A 15,534-nucleotide genomic window follows, 5' to 3' on the forward strand; every position below is an offset into this window, starting at 1 on the left:
AAGTGACAGTGAAATGATTTATTTCTTGGAAAAATGTATGTTTATTTCAGATTATGTATTTTAAGTTGTTTAGTTCAAATTTTGAGGTTTATGTAAAATTATTGTATTTTATTTCTTTTGAAACCATTTGTTGAAAGTTATCGCGAGATTTGCATGAGAGAAGGAGCAGAAATCTGGGAAAGAGTAGCAGTCTCGTAGTTCCTGTAGCTGTAAAGGTATTTGTATTTATGTTTGTAATATTTTGTAAATTTATTGGTTATGGTGTTTTAATTACTTAATATTTAATTTAGAGTGGACAAAGAAGAATTAATCTATTTAAGACCTCCGAAGTGGCAGGCGGTCACGAGGTAACTTTGTTACAGTATGTGTCACCTGACTGTCTGTAAATGTATCCATTTCTAAAGCTTGTCTTTATTTTGTAGTTTTCACGGCATTTATTAAAGAGCCCGTTTTGAAGGAAGCCGTGCCAGTGTTGTCACTTTGGAGCAACAGTGAAAACTCCTCCAGCCAGCGCCGGTTACAAACCGTTAAGACGACAGCAGCCGCAGTGAGTGACAGTGTAACTCGCCCAGCCAACGCCGGTTAGGACCGTTAAAGAGGACTGCCGCTGCAGTGAGTGACGGTGCCGTGGTGTAACACAAGAGGGCGCCATTTGTCAAGCTCACCGTTTTCAAGAAACCAAGCGCAGCAGCAACGTACATCAGAAGTTCGGTGGAAATGAATTAAGGACAGTGTTAAAAGTAGAATAAGAGTGGATTAGGTGAAGTTTAAAGCCACATAAGTTTCTACAACACATTTGTCAAAAGGTTACTTATTCTCTACTGAACTTCAAAGTGATGTGTTGTTGTTAAGGAAAGAGTGCTGTGTATGTATCTTGAGGTCAAACTAAGTGGGAAGTTAACAAATTTCTTTAAGTTGAAATACATCTGTATTAAGAGTGAATCTCATTACAGCTACAGTATAAAGTAATATTCAAGTCACATAAGTTAGAAATTTGAAGGAGTATTTTGCAATTTAAAAAGAGCATTTAGTGACGTTTAACCAGACTTATAAAATGACTGACAAAGATCATAAAGAACTCTATGCTCTATCAAGTACTGAAATGGAGGAAAATGATACTGAGCAAATCTCAGAACCACAGACTGTTCGAAGAAGTGAAAGAGTTAGAACGTTAACCGAAAAGGGTAAAGAGCTTCAAGAGGAGAAACTTAAAATGCTTCAACACAGATATGCAGTCGGTTTTGAAAACTGGAGATATGAAGCAAGACTGAGCAAAGTCATATTAAGAAAAGAAGCTTCAGACAGTGCATTAAAGGAGCTGATTAACAATGTAAACGTCACCTGCATATATATGCAAACTATTTATGAAGAAATACGGCAAATACACACTCCTGGTGCAGACGCAAGGCGCAAAGTAGATGCATGTACATCACTTTCAGCATTTATTGTCAGAAGAGCTGAGAAACAACTGCAAGGAGACTCTGCAGAAGACGACGAAGAGCCGTGGCCAGATTTTGGGTCATGCTTAGGATCTGAAAGTATGACATCAAGGTCAAAATCCAGAAGCTCTAAAGGTAGTTCAGGTAGTTCACAAACAACCAAGAGATTGGAAGCAGAGGCGGAGGCAGCTGCATCTCAAGAAATATTAGCAGTTATGGAAGAGCAAGAAAAGGAAACGATTGAGTTACAAAAATTAGAACGCGAGAATTTGGAAAGGCAGCAAGCAATGGAAGAGCAGCGAAGAAAGATTAAACGCTTGGAAGAAGTTAAAAAATTGAATGCTGCAAAGGCACGAGTAAAGGTTTATGATGAAGCTGAAAGTATTTCTGAAAGTCAGAGTTTATCACAGAGCATTAAAGCAGAAAGTGAAATCCAAGCAATCCCTGTCACAGCGCACAGTTCTTCTCCAGCTCTAAATATTACCCATTTCCATAATGCTAAAATTGTTGAATCTATGCCACATAATCCTACAGTAATAAACCAAGCCCAACAAAGTCCTGCTGAACAACCTAAGGCCACCATAAGCCAAACACTTAATGCATCAAGTCCACCATTCATCCCTCAAGCCACACAGGTTTCCTCTGCTGCAGCTCAACAACAGTCAAATTATGAGCTAGTTGGCATACTAGCAGAAGCAATAAGCGCTAATCGTCTTCCAACTCCAGAACCTGCATTGTTCACTGGTGACCCCTTAAAGTTCAAAGATTGGCAGTTGTCCTTTGAAACCCTGATAGAAAGTAAAAACATTCCAAAGAATGAGAGACTCTATTATCTCAGAAAGTATCTTGGTGGACCCGCGAAGAAAGCAGTTGAAGGTTTTCTTCTAGTGGGGACAGATGAAGCATATGACTCAGCTTGGAAAGTGCTGGAAAAACGTTTTGGAGATCTATTCACCATAGGAAAATGCTTCAGAGACAAGCTTCACAGTTGGCCTAGAATAAACTCCAAGGATGGAAGTGAGTTGAGAGAATTTGCTGACTTCCTGAAGAATTGTGAAGCTGCAATGTTACACATAAGGTCACTGGAGATTCTCAATGATTGTATGGAAATCCAGAAACTCTTGCTAAAACTTCCAGATTGGTTGACCACAAGATGGAACCGGACAGCCATGAAAATAAGAAGGGCTAGTGATGGAGAATATCCATCTTTTCATGTGTTTGCTGATTTTGTATCCACTGAAGCAGACTTAGCATGCGATCCTATAGCATCAGTGGAAGCTCTTAGAAGTTTGGAAATAAGTAAACCCAAACAATTACGCAACCAAGTCATCCAAGCAAAAACGCTAACAACAAACTCAAACAACACAAATACTGTGACCTGTCCTTTCTGCAAAAGAAATGGTCACATCCTTGATAAATGTTTCAAATTCACAGAAACCCCACTCCAAGACCGTATCAAGTTTGCACAAGCAGAAAGGCTGTGTTTTGGATGTTTAGAGAGAGGACATCATTCCAAGAAGTGTGACAAAAGGAGCACATGCGAAAAATGTCAAAGGAGACATCCAACATGTCTGCACAATGACGCGTTCATTGAACGTAACAGGGTAATACCTGCAGTGAGTGAAAAGTCTCCAGACAACGACGAAGCTGACGCTGAAGAAGGAGACAAACCATCGGTGGCGATCTCTAACAGGGTAACTCAAGCAACTTCAAGCACGTTGACATCCTCTATTCTACCTGTATGGGTTTCATCAAAGAACGACCCAGACAGAGAGGTTTTAGTTTATGCACTACTTGATTCACAAAGTGATACATCCTTCATCTTGGATGAAGTAGCCCAAGGTCTTGACACAAATAAAAGTAAAGTCAATCTGTGCTTGTCAACTATGTCTACCAAGTCAACAGTTATACCATGTGGCAAGCTGGTAAACCTTCAAGTTAGAGGATATAAAGATGAAAAAAGAATTACACTGCCACCAGTATATACAAGAGAGTTTATCCCTGTCAACAGATCACATATCCCAACGTCTGAAACTGCCTTAAAGTGGCCTCATCTGGAAAAGCTGGCAGATAAGCTACCTCCACTGCTCGAATGCGAAGTTGGTCTACTTATTGGCTATAATTGTCAACAAGCCCTCCTACCACGCAAAGTTCTTGCAGGCAAAGAGAACCAACCTTACGCACAGTTAACTGATCTTGGCTGGAGCATAGTTGGTTGCTCATCTCAATCTCAAAATCACGATGTCATCGGTACAAGTCACAGAATAATTGTTCGTGAAGTATTCCCTGTTTCACAACCAGCAGTTGAACTCAAGAAACAAGTACATTTTGTATGCAGAACTCAAGTAAAGGAAGCCAGTCCAACTGATGTGATTAAGGCTTTGGAATCCGATTTTTCTGAACATGCGACAGATGACAATCCAGTTTCACAGGAAGACATTTTGTTCATGTCAAAGGTGACCAAAGGTATAAAACAGAAGAACGATGGTCATTACGAACTCCCGTTACCATTCAAAACAGACAATCCGAATCTCCCAAACAACAAGCAAAGTGCTGAACACAGATTGTCTTCATTGGAACGTCGACTAAGAAAGGAAATGGTGGGAGAAGTTGAAGGGACAGATCCTGAACTCCGTACAGGTCATGCACACACCGTGCAGTCAAAACAAGTGAGCCCTGTTCTAGAGCGTCTAAAGAAGTTCTCTGATTGGTCGAGAGCTGTAAAGGCTATTGCCAGACTCAAACGATGCATAAAAGAGTTTAAAGGTGTTCAAGAAAGAACAACCAAAACAACAGATCTTGAAGAGAGAAGAGACACAGAAGTTTTCATTATCAAGCTAGTGCAAAAGGAAGCTTTTACTGAGGAAATACAGAAAATCAGATCTCAGAAGGAAAATTCTCTGCACAAGCATGGCAGACTAAAGCAACTAAATGCTTTCTTGGACAAGTCCGATGTTCTCAGGGTGGGAGGAAGATTGTCCCAATCAGCCTTGCATCATCATGTCAAACATCCCGCAATTCTTACCAAGGAGTCCCATGTATCAGCTCTCCTCGTTAAACACTACCATGAACGTGTACATCATCAAGGAAGAGGCATGACCATAAATAAATTGCGTGCAAATGGCATATGGATTTTAGGATGTGGAAGTATGGTTTCTTCGCACATTTACCACTGTGTTAAATGTCGGCGATATAGAAAGACCACAAATGTCCAACAGATGGCAGAGTTACCAGAAGTAAGAACAAAAACAGCACCTCCTTTTACATATTGCGGTGTTGACTGTTTTGGCCCATTCATGGTAAAGGAAGGAAGAAAGGAAGTCAAAAGATATGGATTATTGTTCACCTGCTTATGTTCACGAGCTGTGCATATTGAAACACTTGATGACTTATCAACTGATGCTTTCATGAACGCTCTTCGGGTTCTGATTGCCATAAGAAGTCCTGTTCGACAACTAAGATGTGACCAAGGGACAAATTTTATGGGAGCCAGAAGAGAGTTTTTGGAGCCAATGAAGGATATGGACCAAGAACCACAAAGAGCTATTGGTTGCGAGTTTGTGATGAACGTTCCATCAGCTAGCCACATGGGAGGCATCTGGGAACGGCAAATTCGAACAGTACGAAGCATACTAACAGCAATGTTAGATAAATTCTCAAACAGACTTGATACAACTAGTCTAAGAACGCTCTTTTACGAGACAATGGCCATCATTAACAGCAGACCCTTAAGTGTGGAGTATCTTAATGATCCCTTGGGTCCAGAGCCTTTAACTCCCAATCACCTATTAACGATGAAGTCTTCAGTTATTCTCCCCCCTCCAGGACAGTTTTGCAGAGAGGATTTGTACTTGAACAAAAGATGGAGAAGAGTACAATTTCTAGCAAACGAGTTTTGGCAAAGATGGAAACGAGAATATCTGCTAAATCTCCAACAGCGACAGAAATGGCAGAAAGTTTCACGGAACCTCCACATTAATGACATTGTGATCCTACAAGATGATAATGCTCCAAGATGTAAATGGAAGCTAGCTCTAGTAGTAGAGACTCTAGAGAGCCCAGACGGCAAGGTTCGAAAGGTGAAACTAAAGACAAGTGAAACGACATTTGACAAAGGAAAACCACTGACAAGGTTGATATATTTAGAAAGACCTATTCATAGGGTAGTGACGTTACTTGAGACTAATACAGAGTAAAACAGACTTTAATTCTGACATTCATTGAAAAATCACATTGAAACAAATTAGTGATTTTGGTGGGAGTGTAAGTGACAGTGAAATGATTTATTTCTTGGAAAAATGTATGTTTATTTCAGATTATGTATTTTAAGTTGTTTAGTTCAAATTTTGAGGTTTATGTAAAATTATTGTATTTTATTTCTTTTGAAACCATTTGTTGAAAGTTATCGCGAGATTTGCATGAGAGAAGGAGCAGAAATCTGGGAAAGAGTAGCAGTCTCGTAGTTCCTGTAGCTGTAAAGGTATTTGTATTTATGTTTGTAATATTTTGTAAATTTATTGGTTATGGTGTTTTAATTACTTAATATTTAATTTAGAGTGGACAAAGAAGAATTAATCTATTTAAGACCTCCGAAGTGGCAGGCGGTCACGAGGTAACTTTGTTACAGTATGTGTCACCTGACTGTCTGTAAATGTATCCATTTCTAAAGCTTGTCTTTATTTTGTAGTTTTCACGGCATTTATTAAAGAGCCCGTTTTGAAGGAAGCCGTGCCAGTGTTGTCACTTTGGAGCAACAACCCCAGCAACATTCATTTCACCCAAAATAGAACAGATGAGCCCTATGTTTCCTATGGGGAAAAAACATAAACATTTAGCGAGATTAAATGGGATAAAGGGAAGTTTATTGACAGTGCAATGTCACCAGCTTCTTCAGCTGCACACACTATGACCCTTCCATCTCATTATTTATTTATTTATCATATGCAGTTTGGTTGATAGTCTTCGTTATTCGCATGTAGAAACCACCATCAGTGTGCACTGTGGGTTTGGCTCCAGCTCCGCCTGCTGGAGGTTTGAGAAATGGACACCCCTCCGAGAATGAGGGGTAACAAGAAGCATCGTCGTGTCATTTTTTTGCAGTCTGCAAATAAGGCAGACTATGGCATTGTTTTGAATAAACAATGCCATAGCTTAACGTGCTCGTGTGTTCATGTGAAGTTTTAAACAGATTTATAAACCTTGACCACTTCGAGGGTTTCCTTGCCGTAACTCAAAGCAGGGGAACATTTGTAAACCTATTGGATATAACCTGTTCCACGATTTGTAATAAATAAGAAAAAAGAGAGATAAATGCCTCATAGAAATCAGTTTACAATTTTTTTTCTCCTGATCCCTGTATGAAGATAACTTTCTATCGCTGGATCAAAGGCTTTTCTTTTTTTGTTTTCACTTGCTTGATCGCAAAGCAAAAGGTACACAAAAGAACCGTCCCGCTGATCTGCAGCTTTAATCAGATAGGTGGGGCTGGCTGGCTGAAAATGGAAAGTCTCCAAATCACAGCCGCCGGTCACCTCGTGAACGGGTCGCCCCCTAGCGGAAAGGAGGACTTTGTGAATAAACAGCAGCCGATTTAAAACGCAAAACGTTCAACAAAAACATGCATTTGTCGCGTCGAAATGGTCCTCGCGTCACCCTAAAGGGCGCGCGCTCCACAGACAGGTGCGCGTGCCGCCCGCGGTGCACAGCGTGGCCCTCCGTCTGCCCGTCGGAGAAGTGACGTGTGCCTGCGGCTTGTCTGGTGACGTGTCTCTCCGGCTCCCTCTTTCCTCTCGCAGCGGCTGATGGAGCCACACTGACTCCTCTGTGCACTCGAACTGTTAACAGCCACACAGCAGGAGTCGCTCCGAGGACACCATGGGGAGTGAGTACCTTCCTCTCTCTTCCTCCTGTCTGCCCCTCTCAAAGGTAGCACGGCAGGCTGCTGCGTTTATCAACCGGACGGGCGTGAAAGAGTGAGCTCTCGCAGGGAAGCTAGTTAGCTAACCTTCGCCAGGTTGGGGTTGGAAAGTTGAGCCTCCTCGCATGGAGCCCCGGTTTAAAGCTTTGGCCCTCCGCACGTCGCCGCAGCCAGGGTCTACGGGTCGCGGGGAGGGTTATAAAGTCCGCGGGGGGGTTTTTTGGACGCTTTTGTCCTGGTTTGAGGCAGAACCCTGAAGTTAGCATCTAGCTAACGTTAACTCAGCTGACCTGAAAGGCACACCTGGTGGCCTCTCTTTTGATTGGCTTTGAAGCATTTCTGTCTGACATGTTCTCTAACTGAGCCCACTGTCTGGGCAGCGCTAACGGGACCCCCGGGCTGCTGCTCCGGGCAGCAACCGGGGGGCTGGCAGGGTCAACCCAGAAGCTGGAAACGGTGTGAAAAGGGGCTGCAGGGGGGGACAACCAGAGGCTTTTCTCCACAATGTTTCAGAGTCAACCCGTTACACACCTCAGTGTTGTTGTGCTATGTTGGCAGCTGGTTAGTGATGACGTTGCATCAGCGCTCACCTGCTCGCATAGGTGGAGGTCAAACTAAAATATTGCTGACGCAGCCAAAGAAAGCTGCCTGTCCTTACATTTGCTGTAACCCACATGCTCTGTTTTCCTCCCTGCAGTAAAATTTTTGGAAGTCATCAAGCCTTTCTGCGCAGTCCTGCCAGAGATTCAGAAACCAGAAAGAAAGGTAAGCTCTCGCCCCCCTTTGTTTTTTTTTTTTTTTTGGTGGATTTCTAAGTTTCTTAGCGTCACGTCTGTCAGAAGATCAAGGGTCTCGCAGGTTAAAAATAGAGGTGTCATTTTAAAAGTTGGAAATTTAAGTTGATTTGTCTGAATTAAAATCACAGAAACATATTGTAATTTGAAATGCTATGTTAGATGATGTCAAACATTCCATCTTTGTTGAATGTGTCTACTTTTTAAGTGGTAACTAAACTTTAACGTAGTTGCAGTGATTTTTATTTTATTTTTTTATTTTTTTCTTAGATCTTATTGTGTTTTCAGTGTTAAAAAAGAGAAATAGAGAACATTATTTCGTGGAACTAGAAGACATTCTGATTGTAATGTCTTTTCAAAGTAAATATTGTAGATAAGTTCTTAAATTGGTATCAAAACTATTTCCGACTTTTGACGGCTGCTGGATGTTGCGCAGGTTACGAAATCCAACCTGTTGAGTTTTCTTTTGGGAAATAAATGCTGATTGGTTTTAAAGAAAATTCTGCTTTATCTTCATGTAACTCATGCACAACTTTAACCTAAATTTTAACAGTACTCGCTAATGGTACCAGAGAGGGGAAAAGTGTAAAATTAATTTCTTTCAGCCTCTCAGAAGTTTTGGATGGAAGGGTGATGATGGTGGTTGAATCAGAAGTCAAGCGATTGGACGCCAAACGACGGCCGCAGACTCACTGGTGCCGTTCTGAATGTGTCTCTCACACTGTCTCAACTATTCCCCCGCTTTTGTTGTTGCAGATTCAGTTCAGGGAAAAAGTACTATGGACCGCCATCACGTTATTCATCTTCCTGGTGTGCTGCCAGGTTAGTATACACCGATGAACGTGAAGTGAGGATTTGTCCCGACATCTTCTTTTTGGGGACATTATGTAACATTTTTGTTTTGATGTTTTTGTTTTTCAGATCCCACTCTTTGGCATCATGTCATCAGATTCAGCCGACCCTTTCTACTGGATGAGAGTCATCCTGGCCTCCAACAGAGGTGTGTATGTCAAATATCTGCGTCTCTCTAGGTACGTTAGAGAAAGCACAAGAAGCCCTGATTTCCGGAGAGCCACAGGGAATCTGTCTGGTGACTGATGACGCTGACTTCAGCCTGGTCCACGCAGACTGGTGCTGTACTGGCCGGGAAAAAAAATCATAAAAAAGTGTCCCGATCAGTGAGCACAAAGTTACTTTCTGCTACTAGCTCCCTTTAACAGCAGCATTCTTCAGTGTGGAAAATGTCGCTGCAGGAAGGAAACTGAAACGTATCAACTTTATGCATCAGTGAGATGTTTCAATCTAGAGGAAGCACAAAGATGTATAATAAAAAAAAAAGAACATTTAAAAGGAAGCTATTTTCTACGACGTGTGTGATTTGTTCTGGCTGTAAGAGAGTGCAGGACTATCAGCGGATAACAGGAAGGCTCAATAGAGTACTACAAAATGTCTTTGTTTCATCCCTTTGAGTTATAAACCTCTGTTGCAAAGCATGCTGGGTCTGGAAATGTTGACAGACCTCAAGATGTTTCAGAGTTCTGTTAAGGTCCCTATTCTCGGGGTAATGCTCACTCAATGCATTGGTAGTAACACTAGCAGTAATGTCACCTCTGCCTTCATTATAAATAAGTGCTCCAGCAGGGAGGTTGTATTTCTATCTTCCTATGGTATAGTTTAGAACCAGCTGAAATCAGTATTGGTGAGTCAAGCTGTTTATTAAAAGCTAAAAATCGACCACAAGATCCTGATTGGTGCATTGTTATTTTTTCCTGTGTAATAAAATCAGATAAGAGAGGACTAGAGGGGGCGCTGTCTTACGCTACGAGACGAAGGTCGACCGCTGGCAGCTCTTTGGTGCCGATGCTGATCCTTGTCTTTGGTCCCCAGGTACCCTGATGGAGCTCGGGATCTCGCCAATCGTCACCTCAGGCCTGATCATGCAGCTGCTGGCTGGCGCCAAGATCATCGAAGTCGGTGACACTCCTAAAGACAGAGCTCTGTTCAACGGAGCTCAGAAACGTACGCCTGCTTTGGACATCTTCTGTGGACGTCTTCATTTGATACCTTATTTGTGTTTATGTTGTTATTCTGTTCTGTTTAAAGTCGTTTTTCTTTTCTATGCTTTGTGCAGTGTTTGGAATGATCATCACCATTGGACAGGCCATCGTATACGTCATGACCGGCATGTATGGAGACCCTTCAGAGATGGGTGCTGGCATATGCCTGCTGATCATCATTCAGGTTATTACTAATCATAGTAAAATATAGTTGATGTTTTTTTTTTTTTTTTTCAGTTTTAGACTTGGAAAGTGAAAATGAATCCTTGTTAACCTTCATGGCCTTTTTTGTTGTTGTTTTTTTCTCCCCAGCTCTTTGTTGCAGGTCTGATAGTGCTGCTCCTGGATGAGCTTCTCCAGAAGGGCTATGGTCTAGGATCTGGTATCTCTCTCTTCATTGCGACCAATATCTGTGAAACCATTGTCTGGAAGGCCTTCAGCCCTACTACTGTCAACACCGGCAGAGGTACCGTCAAACTGTCCCTTTTTACACCTAGAAGTAGGAGAAGTCGTGTGTCTCCGCCGTGTGACGGCGATTAAACCAGCGGACGGTGTGTGTTTCTCCAGGCACTGAGTTTGAGGGAGCCATCATCGCTCTGTTCCATCTGCTGGCCACCCGCTCAGACAAAGTGCGCGCCCTAAGGGAAGCTTTCTACAGACAAAACCTGCCTAACCTCATGAACCTCATCGCCACCGTCTTCGTGTTTGCTGTGGTGATATACTTCCAGGTGCGGCTGCGACGCCACATCAGCTTCTGTCGTGCCAAACGAGTTTAAATCGCATGTTCACGCTCCCGTCTTTTTTGCCGCGTCGCCAGGGCTTCAGAGTGGACCTGCCTATCAAGTCGGCTCGCTACCGCGGCCAATACAACACCTACCCCATCAAACTCTTCTACACCTCCAACATCCCCATCATCCTGCAGTCTGCCTTAGTGTCCAATCTGTACGTGATTTCCCAGATGCTGTCGACGCGTTTCAGCGGCAACTTCCTGGTCAATCTCCTCGGAACCTGGTCTGTAAGTATATTATGGGCATTATGTGACATGACGCCGTTCATAGACCTGGAGCTTTTTCCACATTTTGTCACATTACAGCAACTGGCTTTGGCGTTTATTGGGGTTCTTTGTGAAAGGCCTACACAAAGTAGCTCGACAGGAAGAGGAGACATCTGTCAGTCCATCTGCTGCATGTATCCATGATCCTTTCAGGTTGTTGGCAGTTTGATTAGAAACAAATCAAGCTTGCTAGAGAACATGTCGACAAACCGGGGCACACAGCAGACGGTCGGAGACAAAGTTGGAGAGAGGTTTAACTCGGTTTAGATCATAAAACAATAGCCTAAGCTTTGAAGGCATCGTGGAGCTCTGCTCAGTCCATCATCTGAAAATATGATGAGCACAGCATTACTGGAAACGGACCAAAACATGGCCGTCCGTCCAGACTGACTGACTGACTGGGCGAGGAGATTGTTAACCAGAGAAGCAGCAAAGAGGCCATTAGCAACTCTAGAGGAGCTGCAGAGATCCAAAGCTCAGGTGGGAGAATGTGTCAACAGGAAAGCTATTAGCTGTGCGCGACACAGATGTGTCTGTTATGGATGAGTGGTATGAAGAAAGCTGATGTTGAAGGAAAACTAGAAGCTGTCCTATTTACAAGTCTCCCCAAACGTGTGGAAGTGTGTCCCCTGGTCGGATCAGACAGAGTTGAAGCCATTTGGCCTACATGTAAACACTGTGGCACGTCACCTTGAACTCATACTGGGAGGAAGACCTTGACTGGTGACTGGTACAGAGATCCACCACTCACCCTGACTGAGTTGTTTATTTGAGAATGGGCCAGACTTTTAGTCTCCAGACGTCCACAGGTCGTAGGGACTTACCCCAACAGACTTTCAGGTGTAGATGCACAGAAAGTGGTTTCTTCAAAGAGTCCGAGAGGCTGAGTAAACATGCGCACCACACTCTGCTGATTGTATTTGTTGAAAAAAGAATGGACTATAGCCATGTATCTTTTTATTTAACAATCATGCACTTCTTTGTGTTGGTCCCTCACATTAAACCTTAGAGCATGCTGGAGGTTTTGGTTAGAACTTGACAAACTGCGCTTATCTTCCAGGGGTGCGATCACTTTTTTGCAGGGCACTGAAAAACTAGTTTAGGTTCTGACGCAGCTTTAAGACCAAGGATTAGGCCTTAATGCTGATGACGTTTAAAAGGGTGTCATACATGTGACGTGATTTTTGACCAAACCAAAACGCTTCCAGGACACTTCAACTGGGGGACCAGCTCGGGCCTACCCGGTGGGCGGTCTCTGCTACTACCTTTCTCCTCCGGAGTCGTTTGGTTCTGTCCTGGATGACCCAGTGCACGCCGTCATCTACATCGTCTTCATGCTGGGCTCTTGTGCCTTCTTCTCAAAGACCTGGATCGAGGTGTCGGGATCTTCAGCCAAAGACGTAAGCGCCGTTCGCTGCACCGCACAGCTTGGCCTCCTGCTGGGTTTGACAGCGGTAACAGCGTGTGATGTCATGTTGTGCTTCTCAGGTGGCAAAGCAGCTGAAGGAGCAGCAGATGGTGATGAGGGGACACAGGGAGACCTCCATGGTCCATGAACTTAACAGGTACCAGACCCAGTTGGTATTATGCAGCAGTGATGGTAGACTGGTGTTCTTTTTTGTTTTGGCTAATTCTGGTGCGTATCTGCAGGTATATCCCCACAGCTGCTGCATTTGGAGGGCTCTGTATAGGAGGGCTGTCTGTCATGGCCGACTTCCTGGGAGCCATCGGATCTGGGACAGGAATCCTCCTGGCCGTCACCATTATCTACCAGTACTTTGAGATCTTTGTGAAAGAGCAGAGCGAAGTGGGCAGTATGGGAGCGCTGCTTTTCTAATATCAAATATGCCAATCTCCTGACACCCACGAGATACAAAGAATCCACCAATTCTTTTTTTTTTTATTTTGCAAATTTTTTTGTTGCGACCTCCTCCTATCAGTGTATTTCACAGCAGGGATAAGTCTGTATTTTTTTTTTTTTTTTTTAACTCCACCATTTTTGCTTTCCACCATACAGCTCCAGCTTAAGAAAAGTGTTTTGGTTACTTTCAGGGTTAAGCATAGTATTGGTTATCATCAATCTTTTTTTTTTTTTTTCTGTCGAGGTCTCTGCAGGCTGCCTGAATCACCCTCTGGCTGCCTTACCGGCCTAAAAACGCTTAAAAGCACACTGTTGTGAGTGGCTGTCTTTGACTTACCTCAGGCATTTTTCATTGTAGGCGTTATAAGGAACACTAAGACAGCAACAGCATGTGAATCCTGATCTCAAGCTGAAAGCCTTGTGTGTGTGGACATTTTTTTGGGGGGGGGGAGGGGAGCCGCTAGAAAGCCATGCCATGTAAACCACCCGTCAACCATGTCTGAGGTTCCAAAAAAGCCCGGAGTCCAGGATGTGGAAAGCATACCGAGAATATGCTGGTACTCCTCATAAGTGTCTCCGGTTATCTCAGACAAACTTATTTGTAACGTTCATTTTACTTTTTTTTTTTTTCTTTTTTTTTTTAAATCACAGACTGTTTATATCGGCACCCGTCTTTACGCTGGGTACAGCGTCTGTCCACTGGCCCTGGGCCCTCAGCAGAACTCGTTTGTGTCATCATGCTCTTTTATTCCCAGACTGATTCGCTGCTGAAAAACTGCCGGGATGGTCGGGATGAGGGTGGGTTTGATAGGGCTAAGAAAGGGGTTCATTTTTGTTTTTACCTTATGTAAGACATAATTGTGTTATTAAAAAAACAAAAAAGAATGTTTTCCAACACAGTTTGTGGTTTCATTTTCTTCTCATGTTAAACTTCAACAGACATTTATGAAATGAACTACCGTGTGCAAAAAATAATGCACGGTACAATTCTGATCAACTTGTATAAAAGTCGGTGTAGAACAGAATTTAGCAAACCGGATAACAGGTGTTCTGCAAAAGCAGCCGCTATTTGCTCCTAGGTGGTTGGCATCATCTGTTGGACGGTCCCTTCAGCTACACCAGAGGGCAGCGTGCCTGAGTAGAACAATTTGCTTTGGGCAGTGCCTTCCACAAGTATTCATACCACATGACATTTTTTAGAGTTCACAGCTTGTGCATTTGACTGGAACTGTGATAGACAAACACAAAATGACAAATAGTTGTTAAAGTGGAAGTAAAAAAAAAGGCAATTTTCACCTGTTTATATATGTTAAATCTGAATTGTGTCTTTGTATGTATCCACATTTTTAGGACCCAAACCTGGGCAACAGTTGTTTTCAGGAGTTTTAGTTAAAAAAAAAAAAAAACGGTTCCAGTTGAACTCCAAAGCCGTTAGAGGTTTGTGAAAAAAAAGCATCTTGAAGATAAGAGTATACCAGACAGCTGTTGAAAGCATATGTCTGAGCATAACGTGTTTGGGAGCTGCACAGTAAAGGAGAGGAAGGGTCTGCCACAGGTGTTGAGGACAGCGCATTGCATTGTGGGATGTCGTCTACAATACCTGGACATGGTTTACCCTGTACAAGTCCAGAGAAGGGCCAGACGGATTGTCACAGAGCCCACCTACCCGGGTAAAGCCCTCTTTGGCCCACTTCAGTCAGGTAAACGCTTCAGTAAGAAATGAAAAACTGATAGACTCAAAAAAGGCTTCTTTCCAAAAAACTAAAAAAACGGTAAGGGCTGCTGAGAAGTTTGTGGTCTGTCACATGTTACAATCACCACTGGTAATGCCTGTTTGCACACTCATTTCTCAGGTAATGTCTAATTGTTCAGTTCTGTAAATGAATGCCAAAAAATATTGCAGGGTGTTAACTGTGGGGCTGAGTGGGAGCGTTGAGTGATTGATTCATTCAACATCACATTAATTCATGTCATTCACAAAGGGATTGATATTGGACTTTTTGGACTCAGCTACGATTCTTATCAGAACCTAAAGACTACTTTTGCACGCTTTAAGCTACCCAGGTATGCTTGGTCAGTACAAACAACTGATTTCATTTTACATCCCGAGCTGGTGTCGGTGTCTGTCTCACAAGCAATTTCACCGCGGTCAAACGTGGAAACAATATGTTCTTGAGGTGTTGGGTATAAACCAGTGTCCTGAGCTCTTAAGTCTCTTAAGTGTAACTCGAGTCTCCTTCTGTGCCGCAGTATGATGCTGCCACCACCATGTTTCACCGTGGGGATGGTGTGTTTGTTTGACATTTAACATGTAGTCCAAAAAGTTAACTTTGAATCTAAATTACACAACTCAGATCACATCAAATCCCAATAAATGTGGCTGTAACGTTCATTTCCATTGGAAATGGTTTT

The 15,534-nt window shown here is 42.9% G+C and overlaps 1 protein-coding gene across 1 annotated transcript; it reads left to right on the forward strand.

Moving 5' to 3' along the window:
• The first annotated feature begins 7,062 nt into the window (after window positions 1–7,062).
• LOC105926024 (SEC61 translocon subunit alpha 1) lies at window positions 7,063–14,019 on the forward strand. The gene is made up of 12 exons (XM_012862175.3): window positions 7,063–7,320; window positions 8,054–8,121; window positions 8,907–8,972; window positions 9,072–9,150; window positions 10,038–10,169; window positions 10,282–10,391; window positions 10,520–10,673; window positions 10,775–10,935; window positions 11,025–11,222; window positions 12,470–12,661; window positions 12,750–12,826; window positions 12,912–14,019. Exons 1-12 carry the CDS (start codon window positions 7,314–7,316, stop codon window positions 13,096–13,098), a joined length of 1,431 nt encoding a protein of 476 aa, XP_012717629.1. The 5' UTR covers window positions 7,063–7,313; the 3' UTR covers window positions 13,099–14,019.
• Window positions 14,020–15,534: the final 1,515 nt, after the last annotated feature.

Source organism: Fundulus heteroclitus, chromosome 20, assembly GCF_011125445.2.
Source record: "Fundulus heteroclitus isolate FHET01 chromosome 20, MU-UCD_Fhet_4.1, whole genome shotgun sequence".
Taxonomy (NCBI): Eukaryota; Metazoa; Chordata; class Actinopteri; order Cyprinodontiformes; family Fundulidae; genus Fundulus; species Fundulus heteroclitus.

Coding starts and splice junctions, on each gene's coding strand:
- LOC105926024 (XM_012862175.3), top strand. Junction 8,122..8,906: donor TTCAGAAACCAGAAAGAAAG/GTAAGCTCTCGC, acceptor TTGTTGTTGCAG/ATTCAGTTCAGGGAAAAAGT. Junction 8,973..9,071: donor TCTTCCTGGTGTGCTGCCAG/GTTAGTATACAC, acceptor TTTGTTTTTCAG/ATCCCACTCTTTGGCATCAT.